We start from the raw sequence: 24,926 nt of genomic DNA on the forward strand, positions 1-24,926 counted from the left end.
GAAATAATATTTGGATATTTTGAGTCCAATAAAATATATTGTTAAAATTACTTTTATCTTTTTTTTTTTTTGAGACGGAGTTTTGCTCTTGTCACCCAGACTGGAGTGCAGTGGTTCAATCTCGGCTCATTGCAACCTGTGCCTCCCAGGTTCAGGTGATTCCCCTGCCTCAGCCTCCTGAGTAGCTGAGACTACAGGCGTGTGCCACCACACCTGGCTAATTTTTGTGTTTTTAGTAGAGACGGGGTTTCACCATGTTGACCAGGCTGGTCTCGAACCCCTGACCTCAAGTGATCAGCCCGCCTTGGCTTCCAAAAGTGCTGGGATTACATGTATGAGCTACCACACCCAGCCTTGCCCATTTATATTTAATGTGCCTATAAGATAATTTAAAATTACCTATGTAGTGATATATGTGGCTCACATACCGGGGACAGCCCTGGATTAGAGATTAGTGGTGTTAGGTGCTTCAAGGACAAAAGTGGGCCTAACATGCATGGGAAGAGAAGAGTTTACTGGCAGAGACCTCCTCCTGGCAGTCTGCTTCATCTTCCCTCCTGTTAGGAGCCAGGCTGTTATTTTGAGGCCACTTGTGTCATACCCAAGCCTTAGTGGGAATGGAGCTGGGAGATTAGACCATGCTGAAGGGGAAACGTGGGAGTCCTAATCCATGGGTGGTGGGGATCCAGGCAGTACTTTTGAAGCAGGGATGTTGGGATGGAGATGGATTCTATGTCCGCAGTATGCAAGGGAGCTTAGGGGGCCAGGCAGGTGACAGGGAAGCCAGGGAGGAGGCATGGGCAGTCTTGTGGCAGAGAGATGCTGAGCTCAAAAGTTGGCAACCACTCATTTGACCGTTCCCCTTCTCTAGATCCTTCCTATCCTGCAAATCTTAGCTAAAATGTCACCTTCTTCAAGAGGTCTTCCCTGGCCACAGCAGCCCATGCTTCTCTAATTCCTGTTGCACTGTAGTCTGCACCACATCTTTTATTCTGCCATGGTCAGTAGGTCCTCAGCATCCACAGGGAAGAGACCTTTTGCAGATATCCATGTTGGCAAGTACTATATAATTTCTCCCATGAAATTTGGGTGTAGGCCTGGCTGGACACAGTCCTGAAGCATGCACATTCCAGACGTGACCCCCAGCAGAAGCACACATCACTGTTTCAAACCTTTGGAGTGTCATTCATGAAGGGATGAGATGGCAGCTCTTCAGTCATAATAGTCCAAGGGTCCCTGGCTCTACCCTCCAGTTATTCTAACTCAACAGTGAGTTCTCAGCAGAGTCTGTCTTCTCTTGACCCTAGGAGACCCTGCTGTCTGCAGTGCTATGTGTGTAGCTAGTGGGTACCCAATGGAGTAGCTGTAGAATGGGGGCAATGTAAGCTCCATGAGGGCAGCAGGGAGGGTGACGGCAAGTTCAGCCTTTTCTCGTGGTCGCTGGCTCATAGAAAGTGTTTATCAGTAGCTGCTGGATGAATGAATGCACTGACCCGGACACTTCATTTGAGGAGCGCAGGATTTCATTTGGTTGATTTTCATTAGTTGGCTGTGTGTAGAACAAAGGTCTGTTCACCTTGTTTGCAGAATGAATCTTTAGTGGAAAATCAAGGGGTTTTAAAGATTCTGGTGGAGGGCATAAGCCTAACACGAAGCACGGGAGGTGGGCTTCACATGGGCGGATGGAACCATCTGCATGTCCCCAGCAAGTGGTGTGTAGGAGACTCTGAATGGAAATAAAGTTAATTGTACTTTTTCTCCTTTTCTCTATTTTTGTCCTCTAGATTCGCCAAAACCACCTGTTGCTCCCAAGCCAAAGACTACCAGTCCACTGACGCCAGTGACTCTGCCCAAATTCCCTTCCTCACCCAGGCCCGATAGTCTTCACAGTCCAAACTCCATGTTCAGGGGTCCGAAGCCCCCCATTGCCCCCAAGCCCAGGCTGACTGCCCCAAACGAGTGGAGAGCCAGTGTGTACCTGAATGACAGCTTGAACAAATGCAGCAACGGGCAGCTGCTCTGTGTAGACAGGGGGCTTGATGAAGGGCCCCGGTCCATCCCGAAGTGCTCTGAGTCAGAGACTGACGAGGATTACATCGTAGTCCCCAGGGCTCCGCTGAGGGAGGATGAACCCAAGGATGGGGGCAGTGTGGGAAATGAAGCCCTGATGTCTCCGGAGGCCTCTGGAGAAGAGGAAGAGGAGCGTGAGGCGGGAGGCGAGGCATGTGGCCTGGATGGGGCAGGAGCTGGTGAGGATTTGGTGGCCCCTGCTGCTCCAGGGGCAGGAGTGCTGAGCAGGGAGGGTGAGGAGGGCACAGACCTGGCTCCTGAGGATGAAGGGGAGGGCTGCGCTGATGAACCAGGGACACAGGAGCAGGTGTCCGGAAGTGAGGAGGAAGAGAAGCTGGTGCAGCCACACAGGGAGTGCAGCCTGGAGGACGGTGATTCTTGGGCTGGAGAGGCAGTCTTCCAGAGTGACCTCCTGCCTCACATCCATGGAGAGGAGCACGAGCCCCCCGACACCCCTGGCGAGGCAGAGGAGCATGATGGGGAAGGCTGTGCCAGCACAGACCCAGCAGGGGCAGATGAGGGTTTGGATTCTGACAGGCCCACGGAGGACATGGGACAGGATGCTGAGGAAGCCAGCGAGGAGCCCCCTGAGAAGGAGGAGCCGGCCACGGGGATCCAGGAGGCAGAGACGGCCACAGACGGCCCTGAGGTTCTTGAGGAGGGATGGGAAGAGGCCACGGGTGTCACAGGTGGGGAACAGGTCGACCTCGGTGAACCACCTGACCACGAGGAGGAAACCAACCAAGAAGTGGCAGCTGCCACCCAGGAGGAGCGCTCACAGGATGAGCCCACCGAGGAGAGCTGCCAGATCATCCCTTTTGAGAATGACTGCACAGAGGACTTTGTGACTTCCCTCACAGGAAGCCCCTATGAGTTCTTCCCAACCGAGAGCACCTCTTTTTGCAGCAAGAGCTGTTCTCCTCTTTCTGAGTCAGCAGAAGGTTTAGAATCAGAGCAGGCACCAAAGTCGGGGCTGTGTGCGGAGGAGAACCCCGTGGTGGGGCCTTCGTGTGGCTCTGTGCAGGGTGGAGCGGCAGCCCCTGATGTGGTGGTCGTACCGGAGGAGGAGGCCTTGGATGATGCACTGGCCAACCCCTATGTGATGGGAGTGGGCCTGCCGGGTCAGGCGGCCCCTGGAGAAGGAGGGCAGGCTGCATCGGACGCCCTGGGTGGTTATGGCTCGAAAGAAGAAATGAACTGTGAGTCAGAGGGTGGCCTGGTCTCTGCGGACAGGAAGAACACCAGCACGAGGACCCGGCCCCACTCTGGGATGGTAGCAGGCTATGTCCCAGAAACCGTCCCTGAAGAAACCGGACCTGAGGCAGGCTCGTCAGTCCCTGGCATTGGAGGTGCCACAGAGGAAGTGGGAAAGACGCTTTTGTCATTGGAGGGGAAGCCCCCGGAAGCCAGCAGGGCCTTGCCAGCAAAGCCCAGGGCCTTTACTTTATACCCTCGGTCATTCTCCGTGGAAGGCCGAGAGATTCCGGTCTCCGTGTACCAGGAGCCTGAGGGGTCAGGGCTGGATGACCATAGGATAAAGAGGAAAGAGGACAATCTCTCTCTGTCGTGTGTGATTGGCTCCTCTGGGAGTTTCTCCCAGAGAAACCACCTTCCGTCCAGCGGCACCTCCACGCCTTCTTCCATGGTCGACATCCCACCTCCTTTTGACCTGGCCTGCATCACCAAGAAGCCCATCACAAAGAGCTCTCCCTCGCTCCTGATCGAGAGCGACTCCCCAGACAAGGGCAAGAAGAAGAAGTCATCCTTTAAGCGGTTCCTGGCGCTGACATTTAAGAAGAAGACCGAGAACAAATTGCACGTGGATGTGAACGTGTCTTCCTCTAGGTCCTCTTCAGAATCCAGCTACCACGGGCCTTCCAGGATTCTGGAAGTTGACCGGAGAAGCCTCAGTAACTCCCCTCAGCTTAAGTCTCGGACTGGGAAGCTCCGGGCTTCTGAATCCCCCTCCTCCCTCATCTTTTATAGAGATGGCAAGAGGAAAGGTGTCCCCTTCAGCAGGACGGTGTCCAGAGTGGAGTCCTTCGAAGACCGCTCCCGGCCACCCTTCCTGCCCTTGCCACTGACCAAGCCACGGTCCATCTCCTTCCCCAGCGCTGACACTTCAGACTATGAGAACATTCCAGCCATGAACTCGGACTATGAGAATATCCAGATTCCACCCCGGAGACCTGCCAGGGCTGGCGCGTTCACGAAGCTGTTTGAAGATCAGAGCAGAGCCCTGTCCACAGCAAACGAAAATGATGGCTACGTGGACATGAGCAGCTTCAACGCCTTTGAGAGCAAACAGCAGAGCGCAGACCAGGACGTGGAAAGGTACCTGACGTTCTTTTTCCTTTCTTGTTCGACAGCTGTAACTATCCAAGAGGCAGCATGGGTGTGAGGTACAGATGGACTTGCTTTCCAGCCTCAGGCTCTGTTTCTTACTAGCTGTGTTGACTTGGGGTGAGGGGCTTTGTATCTCTGAGCCTCAGTTACTTCATCCGTGAGATGGGACTCATGCTACCTCACGGTAGGGGGTTTAAGAAAATCAGAGTAAGGCCGGGTGCCATGGCTCACGCCTGTAATCCCAGGACTTTGTGAGGCTGAGGCGGGCAGATCATAAGGTCAATAGATTGAGACCATCCTGGTCAACATGATGAAACCCCATCTCTACTAAAAATACAAAAATTAGCTGGGCATGGTGGCGTGCGTCTGTAGTCCCAGCTGCTTGGGAGGCTGAGGCAGGATAATCGCTTGAACCTGGGAGGCGGAGGTTGCAGTGAGCCGAGATCGCGCCACTGCACTCCAGCCTGGTGACAGAGCGAGACTGTCTCAAAACAAAAGAAAATCAGAGTAGATATTCTGTGTGAAAGCAGTGTATAAAATGCCAAATATGGTACATGTAAGAGCATTTTTGTTTACATTATTTGGGAGACAGTTCTCATTATCTCCTAGATAGATGGCTTTGCTACTACTCTCTGAGACAGTCACCAAGAGAGAAGGTTCTGGAATCTTGCCAAACTAAATATCTTTCACATCAGGAAAATACCCTAAATTCGGATTGATACCTTTTTGTTGAGTAAATATACACTGTATGCAACAGGGAACTAGAAAAGACTATTTAAATGGTTTAAAGAGCTGATGGTGCCCTGAGCTACATTTCTGAATGGAAGTCTTGAAGAGCTACATCCAAGCTTGTTTTTTTTTGTTTTTTTTTTTTTAATTGATTCACTTTGGAAGTGAGAGTGAGACACCGAAGTTATTGAACAACAGTGGGGGTGTTCTGACCCTACCTTCCCAAGACTGACTGAATGCCCCTCATTGATCATCCCAAGTGGATAATTGCCAAATCTTGCCTTTCCTCGTGGAATTGTGGACACAACTTAAATGGGATGCAGTTTGCCCTAAACTATCTGCACTGTTTGGGGCCACCTGATCTGAATTAACGAAAAACCAAAGTGGTTGTGATTTTAAAAGAAACCCTGTGATTCTTTTCCCTCACGTGCAGAAACTTAAACCAGTCCTACACAGCTGTTGTTGCTGGGAATTCCTAGGGGACCCGCAGTCTTGCCTAGATAAGGATGATTTGCAATTAGCATTAGCTGTTGTTGGAGTAGAGCTGCTAGGAAGTGTTTGCATGGATAATTCTCTTGAGTATTTTTCATGGTTCCCCATCCCGGCTCCATCTTCTCCCTATCCCAAGTCTGGGTAAGGCGATTTATTTATTAGTTCTTTCTAGGATGAAAAGATTTGTTTGCTAGAGCAAAGGTAAACACCAGCACAGCCCGAGGGACTGAGTTTAATTTGGAGAATGTGGACTCATGCGAGCTGCAAGAGGGGTAGAGAGGCAGAGCCAACAGTTCATTGCATTAATAACAATCGGCGTGAGTGGACAAGACCTGTCCCCAGCCGAGTGCCTCCTAGCACTGAGGAAAGCAGAACCAAGCTTTGCAACAATAAACTCTGTGCTGGAAGACACTGCTCACCTCTAACAGGTGCTTGAAATCCTCCAGCCACAGGGAACCCATCACTCCTAGTGCTGCCTCATCGGGTGCTGGGCACTCTGATCATGAAGAAGAGTTTCTTTCTGACTGAGGCATATACTGTTCCTCTCTAAATCCCTCCCCAACTCATGGCTCTTCTCTCTCAAGCCAGGTGAGGGAGCTTATTTCATCTTTTTTACAACAGCCCATCAAAAATCGAAATCTGCCTCTGTAGAATCACAGAATTTTATAGCTGGAGGAAACTTCAGACACAAGTCCTGTTCCAGAAGAGGAAACTGACACAGAGAGGAAAAGTCACTTGCGTAAGATCTCTCAGTAAGTTACTGGAGAAATCAGTGTCCAAACCCAGACTTCTTGACTTCTGGATCAGGAATTTGTAGTGAATTATGTGAGGGAATACCAGGTCGGGTTGTGCAGGCTGTGCACCGTACAATCCCAAGGGTAAGTTCTTCACCTTTTGGTCTATGTATGGTGCCACCTGGGGGGTGCAGTGCACAGGCTGCTTGGCTACATGTGAAGGACCTGTTGCCTTGATCTGTACTTTGTGCAAAAACAAAACAAAAAGGCCTTTTCATCCAGACAGTTATGACAATAGGGAATAAAATATCTAAGACAACGCTAAAGCTCCTGGATCGTGACTGCTTCCTGTGTGCCAAGCACTGTGCTAGGTGCTTTCTTTGCATTAGCTCACATTTGATGCTACAGCCTAGGGCCTTGGTTGAGTGTCTTGAACTGTTAGACTCTGAATTTCAAAAGCACGGTTGCACCACTCTGATGCTGTTTCGCCAAAGGCCAGACTGACTGGGATAAATCTCCCATGCAGGAACCACATCCTCTTGGACATCAATCAGTGAGCAAAGCTTTCTTCCGCTTTCCTGCATGAAACAGATGAAAGCAAAGGGGGAGAAAAATCCCCACTTTGGGCTGGAGCAGGTCTGGGCAAGGGAGGTTTGAGACTCATATTGCCGAGAGGCATGAGTGACTGCCGAGGGGCTGGGGGACCCTGCTTGTTTGCCTGAATGGGGGCTTTGAGTACAGAGTGGAGGGGGTGCTGCTGATCTGAGACCTGTGCCCAGGGGTACTTGGAGTTGGATGGGATGAGAGGGTGGGGAGGCAGTTCCTTCCTCTTTCTGCTACCTGTCCTGCCCCATACCTTGCTTTAGTGTGAGGATTAGAGGCAGAAGCCAAATACCCATAGCTCTGACTGAAGGCAGGTCAGTGCACCAGACATGGATTCAAAACCTAAGGTCCCCGCACTTGTTATGGGACCTTGGAAGAGGCTGGGCCGCAGTTTGCCCATCTGTAAAATGGTGAGGTTGGAGCAGTTGTGTATTTCTCAACCTTTCACCTTTCCTGGACTGCATTTACCATTTCCATTATACTGCCTATACTTTGACTTATTATTTTTCTTTAAATCAGCACATCTTTTTTATTTAGAAAAATGTAACGGAAACTTTTTGTCACTATTGGGAAATGGAAAAACAGTATCAGTTGCCATAAATAGAAAGCAATTGTAAAAATAAGATAGAACAGTGAAACAACACGGGTAAAGACTAGCTTGAGGTGATTCCTTGCCAAGGCTGGGAACTGGAAGCCTGGTCTCTTCGTTAAACAGGGAGAGGTGTTAAAGACATGTGTGCGCCACGTGGAGACTTTCTACCTGGCAAAACCAGAAGAATCCAAAAGGACTAAGAACGGAGTAACTCTCTCATGGTGTGATTCCGTGTTATTTAAATCCAAGCCCTTTTTCTACTAAAAGTATCTCCCTTCAAGAAACAGCATATAATAGAATTCAGAGAGCCCTTAGTGACCCTGAAACTGAGTGAGCAGCAGCTCAGGGTCTAATGGATGATTGTAAAGTTTCTTCTGTGTAGTTACTTCCTTTGAGATTTGCACAGATAGTAGCATGTTAGTAGCTATGGTAATATTGTTACCAGTCTTTTATAAAACAAATGTATTACCTGTGTCCATTTTTTCAATGGTATACAAAAGAAGGTTTTATCATTCTTTAGTTTAAAATGTATACCTAGGCTGAGTGCAGTGGCTTATGCCTGTAATCCCAATACTTTGGGAGGCCAAGGCAGGAGGATCATTTGAAGCCAGAAGTTTGAGACCAGCCTGGACAACATAGTGAGCCTCCCATCTCTACATATATGTGTGTGTGTGCATATGTGCATATGTATATATGCACACACACACATATATAAATAGCCGGGCACGGTGGTACGCACCTGTAGTCCCAACTGCTCAGGAGGCTGAGGCGGGAGGATCACTTGAGCCAGGAATTTCAGGCTACATTGAGCTGTCATCACGCCACTGCACTCCAGCCTGGGTGACAAAGCAGACCTGATTGAAAAGAAAAATTAAATGAAGTGTATCCCTGAAGCATTCTTTTTTCCCTGAATTGACTCTCACTTAAAAAAAAAGTTTTCAGCAGAGGTCTAGTCCAACATCCTTAGTTTCCAGATAGGCTGTCTTAGGTCCTAAGTCACTGACCAATAGTCTTGGCTAGGGGAACCCAATCTTCACTTCTGAATATCCAATAGCACCCTGATATGTTGGTTATACACTAGAAGTTTAATAAATGTATACTGATGAGTTGGTGATTTTGGGCTTCACAAGGGGAAAGAAATATCATTTATTAAATACCTGTTTTTAGCAACACAGTGCTGGGTGCTTTGTATACAGTCATTACATACCTGTTTTACGCAAAACATGACACAAACTCACTTGTCCTAAATGTCTCATTTAAATCTTCATCATCATATGTCTGTGTGTTACGTGATAGCAGTCAGCGTTATACGTCAGCACAGATCCCTGAGGCCACTTTCCCCAACATTTTGTTATGAAAATGTTCACACTTATTGAGAAGTTAAGAGTTTTAGTGTGAACGCCCATGTGCCCATCACCCAGATTATACCATGCACATGTTGCTGCACTGGCTTTTTCTCCTCTCTCTCTCTCTCTCCCCCTCCGTCCTTCTCTCCCTCTCTCCCCCTCCTCTTCTTCCCCTCTCCCCCTCTGCCCCTCTCCCCACTGCCCTCATCTATTAGTACATATTGTTCTTGACACATTTATGATAGCTTTTTCTGTTTACAGATGAGGACACTGTGGCCCGAGGAGAGCCTGTGAAAGCACCACGGCTAAGCACATAGGCTTTGGAGCCAAGCTGCCTGGGTATTGGTCTACACTTACTGTCTTTGTGACCTAGAACAAGTTTCTGACCTCTCTGTACCTCAGTGTCCTTATCTGTAAACGGAGATGATCATTGAACCTGCCTTGGAATGTCATTAAGACTACAGGAGTTAATACAGCACATGGTAAAATGATCAGTAAGCATTAGCTGTTACTAAGTGACATGACCGAGGTCACATAGTGGGGGACGCAGGATTTGAGTTTGATTCCTGAGGTATGGAATCTGGGAGGGAGAGTCTGGTTCCTCTTGTTGTGTATTTCTCTCTGTCTGTCTCTCTCTCTCTCTCGTACACACCCAGCGACTCTTCTGCACGTGTTTGACTTAACGTTTAGGGCTTTACATCACATCAGGAAAACCAGGACCATGAATTTTGCAAGCTTTTGCCGTGGGATGTGGCAGGAACCGTGCCTCTGACTTCTCATGAGATGGGTTCAGGGCTGCCGGCAACATCTGAGCAGTATTGATTTGGAATCATTAGCTGCCTCATACACCAAAGACAGCAAGGCTAGGGGTTTTATGATTCCATAATCATAGTAAAACTGCCTGTCTCTATTATGATGACTGTAGTTGTTATTTCACTTACAACTTACAGTTAGGTAGGAATTTCCAGTTCTCATTTTCCAGATGAGAAAACAGGCTTGATGACATGACATGAACTATCTTCTGTCACATGGATGGTAAGTGGCCAAACCAAGGTCAGTACCCAAGTCTGTGCAACTTTCAATCCAGTGCTGTTTCCACTACTACCTGTTTCCTGTGGTCGAAAATTGCCACATTTTCTGGTATTCTTAATCCAAACCTGTTGAGTGTCCTGCTTGCAAGAGACAGGGTGGCACAGCCACCCCCAAAGTGTTAACATTGCTTATTGGTCCAAGAGACTCAAGGAAAAGTGAAAGGACACCTTTCTTTTCTGCTGGCTGGTGGGTTTGTCGCTCTGTTGGCAACTCATCAATACAGCGAGCTTTCCTGGGACTTGCTAATGAGGTACTCAGATGTCTTTGCCTCCTGCAGGCCACTGTGGGGACCCCTGCCCTTGCGTGGCCAGCTGTGCCCGAGGAGCAACCAGGAGTTCTCGGTTTGGAGCATGCCATCTGTTTGGGATGAAATGCTCATTAGGAGAACCTCAGAAGATCCCACCCACCCAGGGCAGCAGCTCGTGTGTGCTTGTGCGTTGCAGACAGAGCAGTTCAGGATTCTGCTCCGCCAGCCCAGGGTTGTTACAGCTTATGGTTGAAATGCAGCTCGAATTACATGCCCAGGAGTTTGTGTTTGGGCCACATTGTGCAGCATGCATATGAGGAGAGGGAGCAGGAAGACCCAGGAGGTGAATGTGTTGGCTCACTGGTGATGGCTGTTTGTGAAATGACTCATTTTGGGTAAGGATTGCATGGAGTGATGTGTGGAAGGAGAGAGAGGGGGACCAGGTACCACTGCTGGCCTCAGTGGACTGAGAGTCTTGGGGTAGGAAGAGGACTTAGACCCAAGTCACTGAAATGCAAGGTAGAAAAGGCTCAGGACCCTAAGAGTAGGAGTCCAGAGGCGGGCAGGATGGCTTCATGGACAAAGTGACACTGTAGTAGATACTGCAGGGAAAGTAGGCTTTTGACATGGAGGCAGGAGAAAGAGGAGAGAACATACAAGAAATAGGACTCCAATGAGAATGTCTTCCTTCATTCAGAAGGTACCTCGATACCTTTGTTCTGGAAAATAGGTCACATCATCTGCAGACAGGGAGGATGATTCTGTGGAGGAGATGGGGTTGAAAGGCTTAAGGACTAAACACAAACACCATCTCTCTCTCTCGTTTCTGAGTGTAACAGTAGAGCATTGTGAGTGAGCCCAGCCAGCTCCCTCACTCAGTCCGCTAGCATTCCCTGAGGATCTGCTGATTGTCTGCACTGTTCTAGGTAGTAAAGTACTCAGATCTCTGCCCTCCGGAGTTTTTAGGCTGGCTGAGGAGAAAGATGGATAGAGAGGCAGTTAGAGCCTGGGGTGATAAAGTGATAAAGCTTGGTTAGTGGTATGTCCAGTTGGCTATGGAGTGGGCAGTAGGGGAGCCTTCAGTATCTGTAGGATATTTGAGATGGGTTCTTTTTTTTTTTTATTTTGAGATGGAGCCTCACTCTGTTGCCTAGGCTGGAGTGCAATGGCACGATCTTGGCTCATTGCAACCTCTGCCTCCCAGGTTCCAGTGGGGGATTACAGTCTCCCACCACCTTGCCTGGATAATTTTTGTATTTTTAGTAGGGATGGGGTTTCACCATGTTGGCCAGGCTGGTCTTGAGCTCCTGACCTCAGGTAATCCACCTGCCTCGGCCTCCCAAAATGTTGAGATTACAGGTGTGAGCCACCGCACCCGGCTGAGGTGGGTCTTGATGGGGAGCAGGAGTTCATGATGGAGACAGTCCAGGAAGAGAAAAAGCCTGCATGTGAGTCTGGAGGGTCGAAAGGACCTTGAAGTGTTCAGCTGGAGCTCAGGTGCATGGAGTTGGGAAGGCAGGGCAGGCCCAGCTGAGAATGCCTTGTATATCAGTGTGACAAGTGTGTACGCCATCCCCTGGGCAGGGGGGAGTCCATAGCGATTTTCAGCAGGGGTGTGCCGTTGTGTGGATGATGCATTGTATGGATACTTTGCTGGCAGGGTGGAGAATGGAGGGGATGGAGGGATGGGAAGCTGGGAGATTTGTGAAGAGATGGTTGTAGTGGTCCCCTCAAGAGAGAATGACCAACCTGGGGCTGTGGCTGCGGCCGGGGGAGGAGTGGCGTTCTGCCACCAGGATGTCCACAGCAACCATAGTTCTCCAACGCTGATGAACTCCAGAGCTAGATTGCATCTGCCTTTGCATTTCTCTTTTCATTCTTTTGTCTTTTATAGTCTGGTCCAAATAAAAGATTTGAGTCGGTTTCCAGTAAAGGACACAGCAAGAAATAATAGGAATTCAGTCTTCAAGAGTAAAGGAGACAAGCCAAGCAATAAAGTTGTGGGGATGTCATTGTATGGGCCATCCAGACCTAGAATAGTGACTGCAATTGCAGTTCTGGAATCTAGCACAAAATCTAGCATAAGCATCCCCTCCTTCCTCCTCCCCACCTGTCAGTGCACCCCCAGAATCCTTAGAATGCATAAGTATTTTGTGAGGTGATTCTCTGAGAGTGAAACCTGACTTTTATTTATTTTTTACTACCGTAGACAGCGCTGCAGCAACAAATAACACATCATTGTAAAACCGAGGTGATTTACAGCCTCAGCTATCAATCCTCGGTGGGAATGTGACAGAGTTGCAGCTAAGCCTCCTGCTGACTGGTTCCATTGGTGCTGAGAGCCGCGTGGCTGGATTTTTGGCATATCCTAGCTGTGGTATTCATTGGTATCTTTATATCTGCCTGTAAGCCAGGAGCCTTCTTATTATTATGTTTTTGACAAATGAAGTCATGCAGAGCTTTCATTAAGTTTCACTGAAAGGACCTAGAAATGCCATGAAAATTATTATAATCTCAAAACCATCACATCCTAATGCATGTGGCTGTGCTTCTTGTTGCAATTGACTGATGAGAATACTCAGTTTTTAATTTTCTGACTTAAAATAAGACCATCTGCAGCTGTTTCTTTTAGCAATAATTTTTAATTAAATGCAATAAAATTTACATGGAAGGACCCTAATAAGAAAATCGTGTCAGGAACACACTCATTGTAACATTACTAGCATGATATTAAGACCCCCAACTATTTTTTTTACCTTGCAGGGCTGTAATGTAGATAAGATCCTGATTAAGAGTTAATCACAATGTGTTTTTACCTTCATAAAATCAGGGTTTCTCCCTGTAGGAGGTGTGAATATAATTCTCGCTAATAGAAGAGAGTCTTATCTTCGGAGTTCTTCGGTGAAATGTCAGCAGCAGGTCTCCGTGACCAGCTGAGCCCCAGAAGAGGAGTGAAGTCTTTGTTCCAGCTTGAGTCTGGATTTCCTTGAGGTATTTGGGCCTCACTTTCCCCAGCTTTTCAAATGGGGATGAGGCTGTCAGGCATAGGATACAGCCAAAGAGGAAAGCTGCATTGGTAGTCCGTGCATTCCATGAGTACAGATGTGTATCAGGCACCTATTCTGAGCTGGGTGCTGCTCTCTGAGCTCCACATGCAGCAGTGAACAGACTCCTTGTGCTGGGGACAGGCAGACAGTAAACAGACTAATAAGTGAACGCGATAATTATAGTTTATGGAAAAGAAGAAAAAAAAAATCAATGTGATACAAAGTGACTGGTGGAAGACACACTTCAGACAGGGTGATTAGGGAAGGCTTCTCTGAGGAGGTGAACTTGAGTGAAATGTGAAGGATGACCAGACATCCCAAGGGGAAGGGCATTCAAGGCAGAGGGAACAGCAGGGGCAAAGGCCCTTTGTGCTGAGGCTGGAGGCCTTTGTGGGGTTGGTAGAGAGGTAAGGAAGCCATTGTGAGTGGGGTGCAGAAGGCGATGGGAAGTCGGGTAGGCAGGCGCCTTGTGAAAGATGTGGATTTTACTTGAAAGATATGCCATTGGAGAGAAGTGTCACGATCCAAAGATACTTGAATTATCTAAGCACTTCAGATCATTTCTCTGGACTTGTATGTTTAGGGTAAGATCAGCAAGTAGTTCAAAACTGTAGCTAAGAGTATTTGCCCTTCCACGTGGTCCTCAGGGTGTAGAGAGGCTTGGATTTAGATCACAGGTCTTCACTGAGCTGTGTGATTTTTAAGCAGCTGGGTCTCAGGCTGCTCTCCCACCTGTGACTGCTCTGGAGTGGTTTGGAAGCAGTGGCGCTGAGGTCTCTCATCCAAGTGCTCTTCCCGGAAGAACATGCTAGTCCAGGGAGCCAAGAGGAGACTGGCCCAGCCACACCAGAGGGATGGTAGGAGGGAATCAGGCTGGGAAGACTCTTGAAAAGGAGTGCGTTTAATTTGGATTTGTACCTCCAGGTGAACTGATTTGATCTGTAAACAGTAGGGAGCTATGGAAAGTTTTAGAGCAAGAGGGGGTAGGAGGTACCAAGATCAGCTAGTACTCTAGTACGATTGTTGTCAGCTGTGTGGGGTGACGAAGCCGCTACAGAAAGGTGCCTAAACATCAAGGGGTCAAGGCATGACAACAGGCTTAGCTGCTTCTTCGTCTGTGTAGTGTGGTGGCCTTCCAGCTGTGGCTACAGCACAGTGGCTCAGTGCAGAATAAACCAGAGCTCTGGCTAGTCTGGAACTTCCCAGTGTCAGGGTTCTCAGGGTGGTCAGTGGCATTTGGTGGGTGCAGATGGCAGAACCAGAGAGGCAGCATGGCACAGCAAAAAGAGAGAATGACCTCAAGTCCACCTCCACCCTGACCCTGCCCTCTGATCTGAGCCCCGGTTTTCTCACCTGTACAAGTGGTGGCGACCGTCTCTTCATCACTGAGCACCGTGAGGAGTCTCAGAGATAATGCAGACACCAGGGCTGAGTCAGGTTTTCAAAAAGAATATTGTCAATCTCATACTTTGTGCTGGGAGCTGAGGCAAACAGACACTGCTACGTAAGAGGCTTCGTAGAGCTCCCCCTGCACCAGGTGCTGTCATAGACCCTTTGTATGTGTTAACTCAGTTCGTCTGAAAAATCACCCTGAGACATAGATGCTGTTTTTTTTGTCTGTACTCAGCAGATCAGGAAACTAGGGTACAAAGAGGTTAAGGTGAGGACTTAAGGTCACGCAGCTGGTCTGCAACAGAGCGAGAATTTTAACCCAGGCAGTTTCCAGCACCCAGGCTCTCAGCTCTGCTGTGCGGTTCCTTCTTTATGTGCCTCATTGCATGCAATTTGCTGAACGTCCCTTTGGGCATAGTTATCCAGTTTTATTTTTTTAATAGAAGAGAAAACAGGTTCAGAGTGGCGACATGACTTTTAAGCCAGTAAGAATGATGGAGCTAGGACCAGAGGGAGGATGTCTATAGGAATGGTTCTTGCCTCTTTCTAGTTCATCCCTTTGAGAGCTTCCTGACTCTCCAGCCGTCAAATAAGGATACACAGTGGAGTATGAATCTTCAGGATGGAAATGTTCTTAATGCAGGTGCTCAGAATTGGACAACCTACAGAGACTGTCCATTTGCCTGAGTCCACATGGCCAGGGAATGATGAAAAACTGTAGAGAGGAAGAACGGCACACACTATTGCAGTAACAAAGGGACAATCTTGTGCAGAAGGTTTACACTTCCTTAGATTGCCTGGCTATGCTCAGGAATGGCCCTTGGAGAATTTGTTATCCATGCTTGTAATACTCAGGGTCAGCGGGACAATAAACTCATAATAATTTCTGAGTGACGAATTATTAATGTGTTTCGTCTGGTTCCCTGAGAATGCCCCAAGACTGTCCAGCCTTCCAGAGATGAAGGCAGCCACTGAGCCATGTGTCGGGGAATTCTGAGCTTGCATCTAAGAATTGTGGTGCTTCCCTGTGTTGGAGAGGCCTGATCTTTGGCTGTGTTCTGGCAAGATGAGTGTCTCCGAGTTGAGGTTGTTTTCCGGGATGATGTGACTGGTTTCTATGTAAACAGACCCATTCTCTGCATGCACAGGGTTGGGTCAGAGCCCTGGATAGGGCCCAAAATCTCCAGGTCAAGGCATAACCCAAGAACTTGACATTTGAGGCTTTCTTGTAAGATTTTAATTAAGAAAACAAGACACACACACACACTAAACAATTCTCTCTTACAGAATCTGCTCAGGAACCTTAGGTTCTGCTGTCCTCTCTTACAGTGAGACGTTCTCGCACTGAGAGGTGCGTCCAGCAGGGTTGTCTTGTAAGGTAGTGAGCCCCCCATCATGCTCAGTAATTAAGCACAAGTGGAAGGGACACCAGAATCTTTCACGAGGCTTGCACAGGCCAGGAAGTTTGAGCTCTTGGGGTCATTTTTGGCTGGTAGATAGCATCCTGAGAAAGCAGGTGGTCCACTATAGATACCGCCTCCATGGTCCCTGAAAGGTTTCCAGACCCCAAGGCTGGAGAGGCCCGAGGTGACCAGAGGAAGATCCAGTACCAGCTCTGAGGCCAATTCCAAAAGGCCTCTCCTGGCACAGTGCAGCAGGGTTTTCATGAAGGATGCCCACTTCATCCAGATCCTCTGAAATGCTGGAAGACACACCTGCCGACGAGGCAGCCTCAGAAGGCAGCAGTCCCTGGGTGCTGGTGTGTGAAGTCTGCCTGGGTGTGAAGTCCTGCCCGAGTCAAGGGCCTGGCCAGGTTGAAGGGGTGGGAAGGGTGGTTATGCGGTCATCCTTGGGGTTCCCTCCCGTACTTAATCTTGGTTGTCTTCTCAGTTTCTGTCGCAATGGGCTCCTTTTTCAAATGAAATCTTACTGGGAACCCCAACATGGAAAGCAAGGGTCTGTTATTATAATTCCCTTTCATAAGTTCAAGTTTTTAACAATAAATAGTATGTCAATTAATGAGGTTGTCATGGTGAATAGAAGTCTTGAAAATTGGGAGTTATGGATCGCAGTGCTGCTGGAAGAGCCTGCTGAGGGGCGATGATTTTGTGAGGTAGCATATTATGGGAGAATGCATTCTCTAGAGTCAGACGGGTGAGTTCAAATCCCAGCTCTGCCACTTACTAGCTGTGTGTCCTTGGGCAAATTACCTAACCTCTCTGTGCCTCAGTCTCTTCATCTGTTAGAAGAGGGGAAATGACACTAGATAGCTACCTCAAGGAGTTACTGTGAGGATTGAATGAGTTAATGCTTGCAAAGAATTTAGCAAAAGCCTCGTAGTTTGCAAGTGTTCACTGCACTGGAGCCATTATTACTAACACCATAGCACCGTCTATATCCATGATATTCAAACTAGACATTTGTGAGTCCTCACTCACAGGAGCCCAGGGTTTCTGAGGAATGCAGTTTGAACACCCTATGTCATCTCACATAGTCTGGGCTTTTAATAAGAGCTGTCTGTCGGGTATACATATTTATAAGTCTTTTTTTTTTTTTTTTTACCAATAATTTAATCAGACGTTTGCAGAACCCTGTGTCACACACAGCAGGGGAGGTGGAAAATGGCTCCTGTTCATTTTTTGTTCTGTTGAGGGAGAGAAGCCACAGGCGGGGCATGTAAAAAGCAGTTTAAGGGGAAAATCGCTTTTGGATCATAAATTCCTGGGTTGTATTTTGTCCCTTGCCTTCTATTTTACAAGAGTGGAAATGAAGTTAACCGTGTAAATGGTGAAAGAAGCAACCTTCAGCAGACCCCGCGATCTGCCACTGCATTATATGTGATATCATTAATCCTCCCACCCGCCGTGCAAGACCAGGATCATCAGCCCCATTTTACAGGCAGGAAAACTGAGGATCTGAGACATCACATGGCAGAGGAGGCAAACGGACAGTCCGAGATCCCAGAGCACAGAGCAGGCCCCACAAGGCACATGCAAGGACCGAGCGGTGCTTTCTCCCGGCAAGTGTTGCCCCCACCTTAGGAGATGGCGAGCCACTCTCACGGTGGGTGTGCACAGAGAGGCTGGGTGAGCAGGGAGGCTGTCCTTCTGTGGGTCAGAAAGCTGGACCACAGGTAGGGTGAGGTGGCTCACACGTGTAATCCCGGTACTTTGGGAGGCTGAGGCGGACAGATACCTGAGGTCGGGAGTTCGAGACCAGCCTGGCCAACATGGTGAAACCCCGTCTCTGCTAAAAATACAAAATAATTAGCCTCACGTGATGGTGCGTGCCTGTAGTTCCAGCTGCTTGGAAGGCTGAGGCACAAAAATTGCTTGAACCTGGGAGGTGGAAGTTGCAGTGAGCCAAGATCATGCCACTGCACTCCAGCCTAGATGACAGAGTGAGACTCTGTCTAAAAAAAAAAAAAAAAAAAGAAAAGGGAAAAAAAAGAAAGCTGCAGTATGAAACCCAAAAAGCTCAGGAGGTCATGAAACCTTAATGTAGCAGCCACATACTTGTGCACTGCACTTTACAGCTTACAAAGCTTTTTTATACATATTAGCTCCATTGATTCTCCCAGCAAGCACCCTTTGGAAAAGGGAAGACACCAGTTACAAGCAAAATTTAAGCAAAGACTTGAAGAAGAACAGGGAGAATTCGGGCAGTTACTTTCCTTGCAAGGCCATGGGTGAACCATTTTCTAGAATGCCTCTCAGTTCCTTGACTGTAAAATGGAGATAACAGGTGGTGGCAAGTGTGCAGTGGCTAAGAACCCATCCAGTTGCTTGCTGCAGGGTCTGGCCTGCAGAAGGTCCTCAGCGAAGGTTCTTAGTAATTGTTATTTTGATTGTACCTGATATGAAGAAGGGATCAGAGGAGGGCAGGAAAAGGGGCCTCTGAAAGACTGAGGGTCTGGGAAATACCAGGGAAGGGGCAGAGATGAAGAGCAGAAATGAACTTGAGGCTCCAGAGTGCTGTCCAGGATCACACAGCTGGCAAGTGGCAGAGTCAGACTTAGAACCCAGGGGCATGTGCTGTGAAGCCTCCATGCCATGTGTTCCACAAGGAGCCATGGTGAGAGCACAGAGACCCTGGGCCTGAGCTGGGTCAGGGCGTGGCAGGCCATGACCCCAGCCCTGCTCTGAGGGATAACGAGAGAAGGGTGATGTCATACGGCAAGAGATTGTTCTGGGCCACGCTCCCCGCCCGGGAAGCTCCTTGTTAGATGCTGCATCTGGTTTCCAGGGAGGTCCCTGGTCCAAGCCCAAGTTTGCTTGCCGGCCGGAGGCCAGAGGTCAAGGCTGGGTTCAAGCTGCAGAATGAGTCAATGGCTTAGCGGCATCAGAGAGCTTAGGCAGCTGCTCAGCCTCTGGGGTGAGGAAACCTGCCTGGTCCTCAAACCCAAATGGTCTCCAGACTCCAGGAGGCCCTGAAGTCTCCATTCAGCAACACCGTGAGTGAGGAGAGTTCATGCTTTGCCAGCCTTTGCCTGACTTTTGAATTTTCTTTGGCTCTCCTGTGTTCCCCAGCCTTGAGGGTGGGAGGTTCAAGATTCTACCCAGCCTGTCTGAACTCCCTCATTTACAGAGGAGAAACATGAGGCCAAGGGGGGAAGAGAGAAGTGCTGGGACTTGGTTCCTTGCATAGCCAAGTGGCCACCCTCAGAAAGGCCCAGGGGAGAGAGAGAGGCAGACCCCAATTGCTGATGAGATGTGATTAAAATAAATATGATAGGAAAGTGAGCAATATTCTGGCAGCACAGAAGGAGTAGCCACGTGCTTTGAAGAAAAGGCCTCCCTGAGGCACTCGCAATGTTAACATGGACATTTGAGCAGGGCTCAAAGGGCGAGTAAGAATTTGCAAACTGAAGAAGAGAAGAAAGGACATTCCAAATGGAAGGGACGGTGGGGACCACATGCACAGAAGCACCTGGGCATAAGGGACTTAGGGTGCACCAAGACCAAGGACACACGCACAGCGCTCAGACTGTTTGCAGCAGGGAGGGACAGAAAGAAGGTGAGAGTTCAAGCCCCAAGCTTGCGGGTCTGAAGTGCAGAGAGTCAAAACAGGCTGAGAGTGTTCCGTCAGCGGCTCAGCGGTGGGGCCAAGACTCCCAGCCTGGGGCCCTGCGTGCCTTTGCCATCTTTATCGGCCTGTCCCTGACTTTTTCAGCCTTTTGAAACTATTTGAGGCTAAATAGGAGGCTCCTGTCCCCATGGCTGGAGAAGGGGAAGGTGTGAGTGTAACAGGGTCTTTTGAGGCTGGGGTCTGTCTTGCCTGTAACCCCAGGAGGGGTGATGGCTTAGTTCACCGAGCAGTCATTCATTCTCCAGTTGCTTCTAATCCACCATTCCTTGTTGACAGGCAGAAATTAGTTTCCTTCGAACCCGCTAATTAGAGCTAACAGCTGCGGGGGGATGTATTTGGATGGCATTGGCTGGAGAACTAGCCTTCTCTAGGTTTTGTGGCTTTTCAGAATCCTGCATCTGTCCTCACTCTTTGGCCTGAGGACCACCTGGTTTTTTTTTTTTTTTTTATAAAGCCCAGCTCTGTGTGGATCCTGCTTCTCCCACAGAGAGGGGGATAGGCTGGGAAGTATTTGCAGGCTTTCTGAGTCAGCAGTGATTGATTATGCTCATGCACAAAAGTGCTCGCGGTGTTCCGCAGTTGGGTTTTGGGCCTAGAGCCCTGGGTCTCTAAGAGTGGACACTGCCCCAGAAAAGGCTCTTTGCTCTCTGCCTCTTGCTGTGTAGCCTTTTTCTTGTGTTTCTCTTTCAGGGCCTCAGTTTCCCCAGAAATGAAGTGATGAGCTAAGTGATTTCATATGGCTGTTCTGAGTCTGACATGACATACTCTTTTTCCGTTGCTGCCATGGCAACTTGCCATAAATTTAGTAGCTTAAGACAACAACCGTTTTTCATCTCCCAGTTCTATGGGTCAGCAGTCCAGTGGGCTCAGCTGGGTCCTCTACTGGGGGTCTCAGGAGGCCAAAGTCAGGGTGTGGGCTGGCCTGGGCCCTCATCTAGAGACTGTGGGGAAATTCCCAGCCATGCCCATTCAGGTCACTAGCTGACGTCCACTCCTGTGGGACTGAGGGCCCTTCCCTGCTAGCTGTCACGGGGCTGGTCTTTGCCCTAGCTGCAGCCTGCACTCCTTCCCCTGTTTTCTGCATGGACTTCTCCAGCAATGGTGGGTTGTGAGTTGACTCTTTCTTGCGCTCTGAATCTGACTCCAGGCCGCACAAGTTCTCTGCTTCTAAGGACCTGTGTGATTAGATTGGGCCCACCCAGATAACCAAGGGTAATCTCCCCGTCATAACCTTCACAACCTTAAGTATGTCGGCAAAGCCCCTTTTGCTAAGTGATGCAGAATAGCCTTAGGTTCCAGGATTGGGGGTGGACACTTTGAGGGCTGTGATTCTGTGTATTACAGGCTGCCATCTGACCCCCAAGTGATTCAGGTCTATCCCAAATGCAAAATGCATTCATTCCATCCCAAGGTCCCCGGAGGTCCCATCCTGTGATAACATCAGCTCAACAAATCTTATTTGAATCTTGTCAGCTCAGAAGTCCTAAGTCCCATTATTTAAATCCAGTATTGGGTGAGGTTCTGGGTATGACCCATTCTGGCGTAATTCCTCTCCATCTGTGACCCTGGGAAACTAAAGAAGTAAGTTATCTGCTCTCAAAATACAATGGGACCAGTTATAGACTTCCAGTCCAAACAGGGAGAAAATGGAAGGTGAAACAAAGGCAGATGACCTTGCTGGGGCCTCACATCCCTCTCTCCCAAAACTATAGGGAGAAAATGCAATAGAACCAGCAGTTTCCTACCCGCTCTGCCCCCTCCTTACCTCTGTGGCATTCACTGGCTGCAAGTCCACCTGTTATATTCTGGCCCTGTCTTTGGGGTCTTAGGAATACACAGTTGCACAGCTTTGTACCAGTGGGTTAGAAACAACAGGAAGTTTAATTGAAATGCAGCAGAAAGGATCTAGGTTAAAAGGATAGATAGTGTTTGATTTGAAAAGGGTTCGTTAGCACCAAGAAAGGAAAAGCACATGCTTCCAGCACCTCCTCTCCGTTTCTCAACACCAGGAAGTGGGAAATGCACAGGCTTCCGGGGACATTTGACCTGTCATTTCCGAGCTGGGTGGAATTGGGGAATTCACTTAACCTTCCTGAGCCTCAGTCTTCTTGGCTGTAACATGGAGATGCTGCTGGGTGCCTCATAGAGCTGTCATGAAGGTCATGTTATGTGAAGGGTGTTTTGTAGACCACAGCCAGTGTACAAATAGTAGTTCTGTTTGTGATCTGGGACCTGCTGTGCTAGCTGGTGAGGGTAGGGGGCGTCCCGGAAGGTTTGGCTTCCCCTCCTCCTTTGGAATGATTCTCACCCGCCCAAGATAATCTGATTAACTAGTGAGTGTTTAGAGGACCAGAGGGGAGGATCCTGCCCTGGGGGTACAGCACAGGGGCACAGAAGCCTCAACAATGCAGAGCTCTGCCACAGAGGAGGGGAATGGTGCTGCTGGGACAGTCCAGAGGGAGAGAAATTTGGGAGTCCATTTTGGTTCAAAACCCTTTTTTAAGAATGTTTTACAAGAAGCCACAGGCACTCCCAAAATTCAGATCTGCAGGGAAAAATCAAATCTCATATCACTGAGTTCTGGTTCTCCAGCTCCCTGCATAGTTATTGCATCCACGTACAGACATGCACAGGTAACACAGACACACATTTACATTTGTGTTTCTTTTTTTTTTTTTTTGTGAGATGGAGTCTTGCTCTGTTGCCCAGGACATAGTGTGCAGTGGTGCGATCTCGGCTCACTGCAACCTCCGCCTCCTGGGTTCAAGCGATTCTCCTGCCTCAGCCTCCTGAGTAGCTGGGACTACAGGTGTGTGTCACCATGCCAGGCTAATATTTGTATTTTTAGTAGAGACAGGGTTTCACCATGTTGGCCAGGCTGGTCTCGAACTCCAGACCTCAAGTGATCTGGCACCTTGACCTCCCAAAGTGCTGGGATTACAGGCGTGAGCCACCATGCCCAGCCTACATTTATATTTCTATGTCTCTCCCCACAACCCTCTACTTTTTCTAGACATAGATGGAAGCATAGTGAACCTACTCTTCTGGATCTTGCTTTTGTTACTTTACAGATTGTTCCCTGTCAGGGCAGGCAGATCCACTCCCGTTCTTTTTAATGACTACAAGGAATTCCAATGTCTAATCACCTATTTATAGATATTGAGTTATTTCCAGCCTTCTGCTACTCTAAAAATGGCTCAATCAGTAGCTTTATCCATATTTACATACATTTGTGAACATATCTGAAGGTAAAAACAAAAACCAACCAACCAGTCCCGCCACAGTGACATAATCACGCTGAGCATTGGGTTGTGTTTCGTTCTTGCCGTGTGTGAGTGTATATAGTGTGTGTTTTATGTGGGTGTGTCCTGTCATGCACAAGATCTCTTGCTTATTTTAAGTGTGTATTATAAATGTTTGCCTATATTTTAAAATAACGTACTAAATTAATAAAAGTTACTCTCAGGCAGTCTGTGGTAGGCTCAGCAGACACAGCAGTAGCAGGTGACTGCGAATACTTCATTGAGTGGTTGTGCCCCCGATCCGTGTGCTCCTGTCCTTTCATGGTGTATTTGGAGTGCTTCTGATATGTGGCTGTTTTGTAAAGAACACTCAGGTGCACCTATTTGTAACTGAAGCTTTTCCAGCATTTGAGTATGTTTCCATGGGAGAGATGGCAGGGTCAGAAAGGTGCTGTGTGTTGCCAAAGTGCTCTGCAGAGGGGCTGCCCGGCCATCCTGCTCAGCCGGGCCCATCTGAGATGGGAACTGTGCTATATCACCTAGAGGTGGTGAGGAATCGTTGTAAAGATGATTGAGACAAGCGAAGGCAGAGGGAGTTACCATCTTAAAGTGTTACATGTAGGGTGAGCATTTACTATTTCTGAGCTGCCTCGGTTCAGAAGAGGTTGGCTTGTGCTTAGGAACGTGGGGGGCCACTGGGTAAAATGCTGCCCTGTCTTGGTTTGTATCAAATTATGGAAGATTGATGAGTGGAGATGGGTCAATGTGAATAATTCAAGATTCTGAGACACAGAATGGATTACTGGAGAGAGGAAGGAGACGAACAGACTTAGTAAAGGATCAGGCTTTTTTTTTTTTTTTTAGGATAAGATTTCAGAAAAGATACAGGAAAAGTCACAGCTATAGGGCATGGGTGTAACTGACAATTGTCCTTTCTCCCTGTCTATAAAGGACACTGGTGGGGCAGGGCTTTGGAGCAGTCTGCCAGGCTGGAATCTGGGTGCAAAAGGATGCCCTGTCACTGGACAGTGTGAGTGGGGGATGCCTGCCCCCAGAACACCCCTCTCCTGCCGCTTCCTGCACATTTCCACTCACTCCCTCCAGAGTGCTTGCTCCTGGGGGTTTAGAAGGCCCCCACCTACTCTCCCAGGGTGCAGGGTCCCAGGCAGTGGCCCTCTGCAGTCCTTTCTTTCCAGCGAGGACTCAGGCAGTTGCCGAGATCCAGATGTTTGGCTTCCATCTCTGCTCGGCACAGTGCTCTGCCTGAAAGTGAAGTCTGGGGTGTGCTTTTGTCCTGAAAAGGCATCCCAGCTTGGGCAGCTGCAACTTTCCGGGACCCAGCAAAATAGAACTACACGTCCCCATGTTGAAATGTCAAGTTGTCCTCAAACCAACTCAGTGGTGTTCACAGCCAGGCCCTTCTACCATTTCCCTCTGAGGAGTCCAAGGGGAGCTTCTCCTTAAACCTCAGACCTCAGGACCACAGCCACGTCCCTCGCTCCTTCAACATGTGGCCAGCTGCTTGGTGGCTGGAAGTGACTGTACTGGGGGACCAGGAACTTCTAAGTGTGGCTTCCTCCCAGATCACCAGGGCCTAGGTACATGCACGATCACAGAAACCAACCTGGTGCAGGTGTCTAAACCCCCACTGGATCCCCACCCCTGTGCATCTCAGGCTTGAGAGGGTGCACCCTCGCTTTCCTCAATGCCAGCTCTCCTAGGCAGGGCTCCAGAGCCCACCTCAGGGCCTCTCACACTAGTCAGAACCCATTCTTCAGCTTCCCTCTGTTCTCCTCGACATGCCCCGGCTGTGCTGTGCGTTATACTCTGATGTCCCTTCAGTCTTTCTGCGTGTTCAGATCCTCCCCAGGGCACACCCTCTCCCTGAAGACTTTGTGCTATCTGT

The 24,926-nt window shown here is 48.8% G+C and overlaps 1 protein-coding gene across 1 annotated transcript in view; it reads left to right on the top strand.

Moving 5' to 3' along the window:
- The window catches only part of LOC105477759 (FYVE, RhoGEF and PH domain-containing protein 5), a 124,680-nt gene that overhangs the window by 6,690 nt on the left and 93,064 nt on the right, over nt 1–24,926 (top strand). Inside the window, exon 2 of the mRNA XM_011734481.3 lies at nt 1,785–4,404. Coding sequence (XP_011732783.2) covers nt 1,785–4,404 — 2,620 coding nt within the window. The remainder of the gene's footprint in view (nt 1–1,784; nt 4,405–24,926) is intronic.

The sequence above is a fragment of the Macaca nemestrina genome, chromosome 2 (assembly GCF_043159975.1).
Source record: "Macaca nemestrina isolate mMacNem1 chromosome 2, mMacNem.hap1, whole genome shotgun sequence".
NCBI lineage: Eukaryota > Metazoa > Chordata > Mammalia > Primates > Cercopithecidae > Macaca > Macaca nemestrina.